We start from the raw sequence: 11,296 nt of genomic DNA, 5'->3' as shown, positions 1-11,296 counted from the left end.
TATGGATCCAAAACGCCTGCTCCTTATTAAACCAGTCCGCGAAGTCTACGATCCTAAGCAATGACATATCGCCTCTATTGAAAGTGAGAATATCTCCTGATCTCCTTATGTATGTTCAATTTAGACCACGTAAACTTCGTTGTATTGCAGATTTCAGCGCGTTCCCATTTAGTACCCGCTTTTCCAATAAAAAGTTGCCTCATTAAGAGCTTACATGAAGCGAGTGGCACACCTTCCAGGCAGCTGAAGCTCATCGGCCTACACATTTTCTGGTTTGTCACTGTGCTACGGTACCCAAGCTTTCCTCTTCGCTTTTTGAATTTCATAGTATTTGATTAGAGTTCGTCGCCATACCGCTACCCCGTAGATAAATATAGGCCTCACCACAATGGTGTATATCCACTATTTTCAGGGACATATCACATTTTTGGCCGATTGCTCCTCTACAAGTATAAAATCTTCAATACTGTTGTTACAACAACAAAGGCATGCACGGGAATTTTTGAAAGGTTGTATGAGAATCGAATTATAATTCGTATTAATCATTTGGCCAAGTAATTAATTTATGTGTTTCTAATTATATTTTTTCGCACGCACACTTTTAATTAATGTACTTAATGTATAAAATCAATTGTATTCAAATACAGTATTTTTCTCCCAGTGTAAGTGCATTTCTGCGTTTTCATTCATGAAAATCAATATACTTACTATAATTATAAAAAATTTCGTTGCGTTCTGGAAAACAATCGATTGCATTGTTTGCTTCCAACTTATATTTGTGTATATGAATCATAATTGGAGTGGTGTTTTTCGTTGAGTTTGCATTTTATATTGTCTTTATTCGTTTTCTTAAAGTAGTACATTATTTATGAATATGTAAACGTATATATATATAACTCTTAATTGATTCATAAAGCACTTTACGGCTTACTAACATGTTTGGCATATTCAAATAGTTCATTTAACAGTTAAAATAGTCATTGTAAAGACACAGATTTGTGCAACTAGGTTTGCTGTGTTTCATAAATTCAAATATCAGATATGTATGCAAGTATTACAATAAGTTGATTGGTGAATGGCGATGCAAGTATATATGTATGTAAGCATGAATGAGCATATTTGTGAACGTAAAAGCAGAAATGCAAAAGTTACCAAGGAATAATGTAGTGAGCACTGGAAAGCTTAATTATAATTAAAATATTTTCAAGGTCTTATGGAAAATAGCTGCTGGCAAAACATGAATTTACAATAAACCACAACAGTTAAAAAAATATATATAGTTTACAAATAAAACAAAAAAAAAAAACGGACAAAAATACATACAGAGTTTGGTAAAAAACATAAAAGGAAGAATTGTGCGTGTGCATTAAACGGGTAGAAAGCTTTTAAATAATCAAATTTTAATCTGTTTTGTAGGTATTGGGTGTGTGTTTTAATTTTGCAGACAACAACAACATTCGCATAATTAAATTAGAATAATAAATAATATACAATACCGTATAACAGACCTACATTTACAATTTTTTTCTTATCCATTGGTTTTGCCACACAAAAAATATATAGCATTTATAAATATGATCTATGTTGTTTTCTAAAAATAATGTATAATTAAAAAACTATTTTTACATTAAAAAAAAAAAAACAAAATACTATTCTGCTGTTTCCTGCAGCTTCGGACTACTGCGGCTAAAGACCCGCTTGAGCACAGCTTTAATAGGCTTCTTTTTCTTCTTCTTCGCCGCCTCATTACTTATGCTGAGATCACTCATGCTGACACTATTGTCAACGGTAACGCCTGCATTTAGCTGACTGGTGGAGTGCGCGTTTCGCAACCCATAACCGTTGGTGAGTTGACTAATGCGATTATTGTGGTGATTGTGACTGTAGACACTGTTGTGATGACGCAGTGAAGAGCGCTTGGTAAAATGATAACGTTGCTCCTTCTGCTGAAATACATCCTCCTTCTCCTCGTCGGGCGTGTAGGCATGACCGTTAATGTTGATGCTCGGTATTGGTGAGGTGGGTGTAGTTACTGTTGTGCGGGGGCTTGGTAAACTTGAATAGCTCGTGTCAGAAGATAGCTGCCTAGTGGCGGGCAGGCTGTGGAGTGAATGGAAAGAAATGAAAATTAATAAAGATAATGAAGAAAGGCTATGGCTATATTTAGTGAGTGATTAGAGCAATGAGTAAATATTTAGTAATTTGGGTACAGCTAATGTTAGTTTCGCTAAATTTATCGGTGGTGGAGATAATAATGGTATTTATGTATACCATTTTTTGTTTGTTTGTGAAATGCCTTTGAATGTTTTATTTTGGCTCAATATTAATTATTATTTTAATGCTTTTAGTGAAAAAAGTATGACATTTAATAACTTATATTATTAACACTTGTATAATTTATTGCCTTGTGTAATCTATATATATAAAAATGGTGTGAAAAATGTATAGTAATTCATCAATCGAGAACGGTTGGGCCGATTTGGCTAAGTTTTTTTTCAGTTGTTCGTAATTGCCAGGAGAAAGTTTTTACGAAAGAAAATTTTGGGAAAACCCTCCGGTGGACCTGGGACCGATCTATTCGAAAAAATCGTATTTATGGTCCGATTTGCTTAAAAGTTGGTGCCTAGGTAGCTTTTTGCCTAGATTAGCACATAGAAAGCTTTTTTTTTGGGAAGTGGACCAGGGACCGATCTATTCTAAAAAATCGCATTTATCGTCCGATTTGCTTAAAATTTGGTACGTAGGTAGCTTTTTGCCTATGTTAGCATAAGGGATCCTTTTTTCCGGGAAGTGGACCAGGGACTGTTCTATTCGAAAAAATCGTATTTATGGTCCGATTTGCTTAAAATTTGGTACCTAGGTAGCTTTTTGCCTAGATTAGCACATAGAGTGCTTTTTTTCCGGGAAGTGGGCCAGGGACCGATCTATTCGAAACAATAGTATTTATGGTGCCACTTGCTTGAAATTTGGCAAGTATATAGCTTATTGCCTGAGAGGTGGACCAGGGACCGATCTGGGTTAACATATAGGATATTTTTTCTGATAGGTGGATCAGATACCGATCTATTGGAAAAAATCTTATTTATGGTGCGACTTGCTGAAATTTGGCATGTAGGTAGCTTATTGCCAGGATTAACATACAGGATACTTTCTTCTGATAGGTGGACCAGGGCCGATCTCTTACAAAAAATCTGATTTATGGTCCGATTTGTTTGAAATTCGATGCCCGCATTATAGATATGCGGAAAATATAATTGAGCCATTGTTTTACAATTCGAAAGGTGTTTAAAGGCACCGCAAACATGCGGGTATTGGCTATTTAACAATACTTATTACCAACTAAAATGGAAAAAAATACCATGCAGCAAATGTTAACGATATTTTTGACAGTTTTTTTTTTGTGCTGATTACGAATCCGTAAGCATAGAGTTTCTATCAGCTCCAGATTTAAGAAAAACGAGGTCAAAGTGTAAAAAAACCGCGTTTTTTGCAATATTTGAGAACCTCTAGCAAGGAAACAAAAGGTGGTAGAACGGCTGTACCGATTTTTATGAAATGTTGGACACCTACTGCAGACTTTCGATATATTAAGGAAGCGTGGCATCACCCATACATATCGAATTTTTCATACCGTATATCTCTGGAAGTATTTGTGGTAGTGTCCTGGAAATCGGTATATAGATTTCGGGGCTGTTGGAAAGGGGGCGTGGCGATTTAAAAAAATATTGAAACTTTTACCTATCTCTAACATGATTCAATAATTAAAGGTTTGCTCATTATTGACATTCGAGTTTTGACACTCCCTTAGCTCCCTTACAAAAGCTTTGCACACACACACGGACCCACACATAATGCTTTGCTAGGGGAGCCGATTTTGTCAAGAGGGAGCGCAAACATTTTATTATTGAATCATGATCTCTAAGTACATACACCCAGAATACAGTGTTTTTTTTTCTTTTTCATAATACATTTTTTTTTGTTAATTTTCTATAGAAATATAGTTCATTTTGCATCAAATGGCACCAATTTTTGAGTATGCACTTTTGTAGTTGACTCAATTTCAGTATCATAAAGTGAAAGTTTTAAATAGCTATAAGTTAGCATTGATTTTTAAGAACTTTTTCGCTGATGATGTTGCGCATTTTCTCCGTATAACGAATGCGTGATAGTTTTTTTTTGTTTGGGAAAAATGCCGAAGAGTGTCAGTATGTAAAATACTTATTCTGGTGGGTGAACTCCTAATAAACGATCGAAACGGGTTTAATGAACTTTTTGTTATGTGTTTGAGTAGGTCCCTGTATAGTTTAAGTTCACAACTTAAACTGCCAGGTGGCGCTGGAGTCGGGTTATTACTAAAAATCGTATTTGTGATCTGATTTGACTCATATTCGAGATATATACATATGTACTGGTAACGATAGGGGCAATACTATTGCAAAAAAGATACGCAAGGTGGTGCTGAAGCCGAGTTATTGCTAAAAATCGTCAATTCGGAGGTACCAGGGATCAAAGTCAAATTACTCCCATTAAATCAACCATCAGAACCATTGCGGTCCGAGCTTTACGGTGATTAAACAAAATGTGGACCAATGATACTCACCAGTTTGGAAATTGCCACCAACTATGCTATACAGATTCAAGGACGATTCACCATCGAGCCGCAAAGACTTCTTCCCGGTATAACGCTTTCGTCAGGTTATTTAAGACGGCAATAAAGGATATGCCTTCTGTCGACCACAAAACCAAACGTGAACGTGAATTGCTGGCGAACGTTGCTCCAAATGTTTCAATAAAAAAATTAATTTTGGGCCGGACGAAGCTCGCCGGGTCTGCTAGTCTATTAAATAAATTGCTTGCGATGGATTCTTTGGCATAGCAATATCGAAGGGAACGAAATAGCCCATGGCGGATACCAACAAGACCTCACTGCAGAAGTTGTCGGTATGAGGAAGAAGAGGGTACGATTCAACATTTCCTATGTCAGTGTCCAGCTATTCAGACCAACATCTTGGTGGGGATAGAGGAAGTAAGACTTTCGAACCGGCACAATTTCATTCGTGTCAGTAAATGGTTTAACAGACACTATAGTGACGCTTTAGAATAATCCCCGTTAGAGGGATGTGCCTGCGTGACAGTCATACAGGACATTCACAATGGGCAAACTTTTCTCCGAGTGGAAGTATGATAGCTACCTACACACTTTCTTAGCTCAACCCAACCCAAGCTAACTAACGTTAAGAAAACTCCATTAGTCGCCTTTTAAACTTACTTGTCAACTTCGGTTAGGCCAAATGGTGACGGATCCGCTGCATTGTAAGCGCGTCGAATTGAATCACCTAGACGCGCCCAAAAGTCGAATAGCGTTGTGGGTACAGGATTGTACTTAAGGTGTGTGTATATTTTTAAGGCACGTGGTATAATAACTGAATCCTCATAGATGAGCGGTATGATTTTACGCGTATTATTCTCTGAAAAATTAAAGGTAACGGAAAGTATTAAAGTTGCAATTTTAATGACAAATAGCAGCATGAAGTATAAGTACTGACGTATTTGCAATGCATGTGTGTAATTCATTAAAAATTGATTCTCTGGACTGTCGAGGAACTCTTTTGTCAAGATCACAAGTAAATAGCGGCAACGCTCCTCGATCAGTTGCGTCAATGCAACATGCGTGAACGGTACACCGCCGAGAAGATCACGATTTTTGAAGCATAACTGTGGGTGTAAACAACGGTAAAGTATTAAATAAGTGCTGATCAAATAATTTACAACTATGTAAATATACTTTTTGCATGCAATCAATACCTTAAAATTATATTTCTCATTCTCCTCGAATTTGGTTTGTATCTCAGCAGCTTGTTCGATATCCGCATCAGCGAATAACACGAATGCGTCATACTGTTGTGGTGGTAGTCCTTTCTGGGCGAGTATCACATCGTCCCGGGTCAATATGGTCATACTCGGATCGCGTTCATTGCTATTGACGTCGCTACCGTTAACGCCATTACTACTGGGTAGAAAATGTGACGCCGAATTGGACCATAGCGTAGAAGCCTCCGCCGCCGACGTTGAAGCGTCGGTTGTATCGCCGGCGATTAACGATTTTTGACGTAGTTTTATGGCATACTTTTTTGCATCCTCAACTGTAGAGAAAATAAAATGTAAAATAGGAAAAAAATTAGAAATATATTAATCAGGCAATTGATTACAAATTATTATAAATACATATGTATATAGTAAACAAAAACAAAAATTATCAAAAGTGTTTACTAAATATTAGCGGCAAATGTGTTGACGCTATCACACTATGCACATATGAACATACAATGTACTTATGTACATACGTACAGTAATTGAGTATCTAGTATGTGTGTGTAGTAATCAAATTATACTTAACCCTCTCATGCCCGAATTAAATTGGATGCGGATAAATTCTGTGGACTTTTGACAAAGCAACTTCTCTCGAGTGAGGTCATTTTCTATTCAAAGCTGTAATTAAATGAGTTGTCGAATGATATTTTTATGCTTAGTCATTAACAGGAGTAAGTTAAATAAAAGTGTCAGATTTTTAAATGGAAGTTCCTTATAATTTATTCTAAATTCCAACCTACAGAAAGCACAGATGTTGTTTTGTCCAAGTCCACAGAATTTTTTTGATGTCATATTATTGTTGGTCCTCAGACATTAACTGGTATAAATCTTAAAGACCTATGATTTCTAGTTAGACCAATATGAAATGTTGTTTAGAAATGTTTAAAAAGTTTTCTAACAAAAACTTAAAACTACTTTTGAAATTTGATGTTTGATGTGATGTGCTTCAATAAATTTTATAACCTAAACGCTTTTGTTTATGAAAAAATATAATTTATTATGTATATTTTTTATAATTTTGCAGAACCATTTTCAGCAATATTTATGTTGCGCACGATTGGTCACTACGAAAAGACAGAATATACGCTAACAACTTATTGGTTAAATGATTATGGCATCAAATTCAGCTTTTTGCCTTCACACCATTCCAAATTTTCTCATTTAAAACAACTCTTTAGAAAAAATGATTCAAACGCCGAGATTTGGACATGAAAGGGTTAATGCCTGAAAAAATGATGGATTATCACACGTGACTTCCGAGTAAATTTTACGTTGCTAATTATCGGGCTATAGCCAAAGACTCTTTACCCGAACATACAACATACCATATACTACATATGAACATACATACCCATCTAATTAGAAAAGCGATATAATGTGTGAATCTTTTTTAGCTGTCGTTATACAATTGGTTGGTACTTAAAAAAATATTTTCTGCTTATCGGCAAATGATGTGTGGCCTTATAAAAGGCACATGACGCTGATGAGCGTACTTTAATTGCTGCGCGTAAGCAATTTGATTAGCGTTCTGATGCAGGCGTTAAATATATACACATACGGTTGCGGGAATGTTAATAGCGAAAAGACATTTTGACAAGTTTTGGCGATTTTTTTTTGTTTAAAAAATAGTTTGAAAAGTGTTTATTATATTTTTTAAGAACATATAGCTTACTGTCTAACATGTAAATCAAAATTTCAAACTTTGTAGAACATTTATAAAAATTCGAAAAATTTCAACAAATGTTGATCAAAATTTAAAATTTTTAATCAAATTTTCTTTTAGTATGCATTTTTGAGGCCATTGAATTTTAGTGTATAAAGTGTAGGTTTGAAGTGACGAGGACTTACTGTTGATTTTTGGGAATTTTTTGTTCTGGCATTTTCTTTCATACAAAATATGTTCGACAATTTTTTTGTATGGAGAAAATGAGTAACACCCTTCACAAAAAAATTGCCAAAAATCACCGGTAAATCCTAGCTACTTAAAAATTGTTCTACTAAAATTCAATTTAAAATTACTAACCTTTGTAAAAATTTTTTGAGTTTTGATTAATGTTCTATCAAGTTAGAAATTTTTATTTAAAAAAATTTTAAATTTTGAGAAAAATGCCAAAAATTAACGGTAAGTCCTAGCTACTTAAAATTTGTACTATTTTTACTAAACAGAATGTTTTTCCGAAATCTAATGAAAAGCGCAAAATTTTGTCAGATTTTGCTAGTTTTTTTTGCTAGTGGTTTTTGTTAGATAACGAGCTACACTTTCACACACAAGGGAAATAGCCAAAGAATGCTAAAATTTCTATTCCCTATTTAAATTTTTGCCCCTGTATTTAAATACAAATGGACATAGTATGTACATGCATACCATATCTGCAATCACTTTCAACAATAACACTTCAGGCTTTTATAAGGCTGATAAAACTTTTTTTCTTTCAAATTTGGCATTCATAATGGATGCGAATCATTCAAAAGAAAATAAAAATGTATGGAATTGCATTTGTGCGTGATTTGATATCGCAGGCTTATTTAAATTAAGATTTAAGAAAAATCTAATAATTGATTAAGCTTAGTATCCAGCTCTAAAGACCATTATTTCATGTGTGCGTCCAAGGAATTTTGACATCTGACTTCCAAACATGGGTTGCCTTGTGCTCTTATTTCACAAAAACCTGTAGAAAACCGTAGTAGAAAGCGTTGCGAAGTTCTTATGAGCTGCGTACTGCCATAAGCAAATTTGACACAAGAAAATTCCTTAACAATATCTTGTGCGTCATTTTATATGGAGTTTTCGCTTTTCTTTAGAGCTCGATACTAAGCTTTAGGTACCAAAAAAATTATTTAATCGCCAAAGCAGAATCGCAAAATTTTTTTTTACACGTCTGTAATATCCACTTACTCGTAGCTTTGATCTCCAACGCATTTTTTTTTAAGAATGTGATCTAATAATTTTATAAGTTATACTAAAAGAAAAGCATAAAAATTTCTTTTTTCAAAAGTTAAGCAAAATTCTAAATTTCATAATTTCTGATATTTTTCAAGTTTTTTTTTTTGATATCTCAAAAGGTACTATATTTGAAAAATGGTTTTGAAATTAAAAAATCGTAAAAGCAAAAACCGAAAAAAATTTTGCCCAATTTCTTTATGCAACACTCCAAATGCTCTTAAAAGACCCTGAAATTTTCAAACCAATGAGTTATTGAAAAATCATTTTTCTGCAAACTCTAAATAAAGTTATGTATGTTAAGCCTTTTTTATATATTTATATTTGGGAAAGTTTTTTTTTTTTTAAGTTCAAAAATTCATATCTTTAAAAAAAAACCCCGAAAATTGCAAAATATTTTAAGATCAGTTAAAGGCATTGTACGCACAAAAGTTGTGCTATAATAGTCATTGATTTTTCATTTTGCTCATATAAATTATTTAGTACCAGAAATGAAAAAAATGGAGAAAAATTATTTCATGAAGACTTGTTAAATTGATTCCAATTTTAATCGTAATTTCATTTCTAACTAATGCCTTTATTTACAATTCCATGGCGGAAATACACTCTTGCCGAGCGGTGACCGTTGTTAGAAAAAACTCTTTTGCTTGTTCTTGTGTTGTCAGATTTTTTTTTTTCAAAAAACTGTAAATTTCGAAAAAAGGAATTTGGACCAAAAAACTGTAAGCTATAAAGGGAAAACGAGTTTTTAAAAATTTTAAGATTTTTAATTTAATTAAAGATAAATAAGTTAATAATAAAAACAAATATTTTTAAAGCAAGCTTTCTAAATATGAACCAAATCGGACTATAAATACGGGTTTTTCAAATATCTCGACTCTTGCACCACCTATCGGATTAGCTCATCTTTCGTATTGCATTGTCATCGGAAACCAAAGATGTATACACATCAAAAAGTGTAATTTACAGTTAAAACTGTGAATCTGGCAACATAGCTCTGATCATGGTTCGAACACAGATCCTACGGAGCGGTAGTCCGCACCTCTAAGCACTCAACCACAGCGGCCGCCTTTACCAAGTGACAGAATCTCTGGACGGACTCACTTAGTATTTACTTCTCTTATCTTATCTTATTATATCAGATCGATCACTCCTATTCCCCAGTATCCAAGAATCGCATAGAGGTCCTTACGACTCACGACTAGCCTTGGACATTTTTTAATGAAGCCTGTTATCTATTTGGATTGCATGCCTTAGGATGCCGTGCGAAGAACCAGTGGAACTTAGTATTTTGATAAAAAAAAAGTAAGGCGAAACGTAAAATGTGCCGGTATTTTCAATTGTATAGAACGATGTGTTTATTTTTCTACTCAATATATACGCTTAATATAAATGTGTATGCATTGTTATTTCTTGCACAAATAAACACCGTTTTATAAAAGCGTAAAATGTTCTTTGCGGAATGTATAAATTAATGATTTTGTTTTTTATAATTAGAGAAATACAAAATTAGAAAGAGAAAAGTGTAGAAAAACGCCAACAGCAGCACCTCCGCACAGCAGCAACAACTAAGCAGATTGGCAGGCAACACGCTATCGATATTCTACTAATGATTCCCACCACTTAATGACTCTGCACCAAAGGCTTGTGCGGCAGTGTGTTAGGCTGCTGGCTAAGGAAAAACTGCTGTTGGAAGAAATTTGAAAAAGTGCAGTATTATAAAAAATTTGGTGCTTTTATTATACACTAGAGTCAGTGATGTCAGACATTCTCTAATAAATTACCCTAAATCCCTCAATTACCTCTTATCTCAAAAATTTCTCCCACAAAATTCCCTAAGGATTCAAACCATACTATATTTCAGTAGTAAAGAGGTAACATTCATGTACTTAGTTACCTTAATATAAATATCTATATATGTAATATTTTTTCGAAATTCAATGTTCGGTAGATTACTTACTTGAAAAGGCTTAAAAGCATTTAAAAACATCTACTACATTCATAAATTAGCTTCAGCGTTTATTAAAACCCAAGATTTTGAACAAAGTTTTTTCTTGTTGAATACTTACTGGAAATTCTTAAAACTATCACTGTTACAAATTATTTGCATTGTGTAAGCGAATAATATGATTTTTGGTGACTTTAACGTGAAGCACTTGACTTTTTTTGATTCAAAAGCAACCGTTATTTTATATACAGTGACTCGAACAAATGACCACGTGTTTTTTTTTTAATATTAGTAATATTTTTCCAGGTAATTTTTTTTTTTTGTTATTTATATATAAAAATATCGTTTAACCAAAACCGTATAAATTACAGTTTCAAATTTTATACAAAATTTACGAAAATTCAACAAATTTTTATACATTTTTCAACTTTTTATTCTTGCACTTCATTCAACTAAAATTGTATGGGCTATAAAACTGCATACCCAAAAATTTTCTAAAAATTCAGAAAAAAAGTTGAAAATTTGATGAAAATTTG

The 11,296-nt window shown here is 33.7% G+C and overlaps 1 protein-coding gene across 1 annotated transcript in view; it reads right to left on the bottom strand.

The window, feature by feature from the left end:
- Positions 1 to 1,176: 1,176 nt before the first annotated feature.
- Myd88 (myeloid differentiation primary response protein MyD88) overlaps positions 1,177 to 11,296 on the bottom strand; it is a 32,138-nt gene continuing 22,018 nt past the window's right edge. The window contains exons 2-5 of the mRNA XM_017617242.1: positions 5,806 to 6,143; positions 5,547 to 5,715; positions 5,270 to 5,468; positions 1,177 to 2,100 (exon numbers count right to left, since the gene is read on the bottom strand). Coding sequence (XP_017472731.1) covers positions 1,650 to 2,100; positions 5,270 to 5,468; positions 5,547 to 5,715; positions 5,806 to 6,143 — 1,157 coding nt within the window. The 3' untranslated portion in view covers positions 1,177 to 1,649. The remainder of the gene's footprint in view (positions 2,101 to 5,269; positions 5,469 to 5,546; positions 5,716 to 5,805; positions 6,144 to 11,296) is intronic.

This window comes from Rhagoletis zephyria, unplaced genomic scaffold, assembly GCF_001687245.7.
Source record: "Rhagoletis zephyria isolate East Lansing unplaced genomic scaffold, Rhagoletis_zephyria_1.1 Rzeph_scaffold_01371, whole genome shotgun sequence".
Taxonomy (NCBI): Eukaryota; Metazoa; Arthropoda; class Insecta; order Diptera; family Tephritidae; genus Rhagoletis; species Rhagoletis zephyria.
The sequence above is the reverse complement of the archived record's forward strand: the minus strand, read 5'-3'. Positions and strand labels throughout refer to the sequence as shown.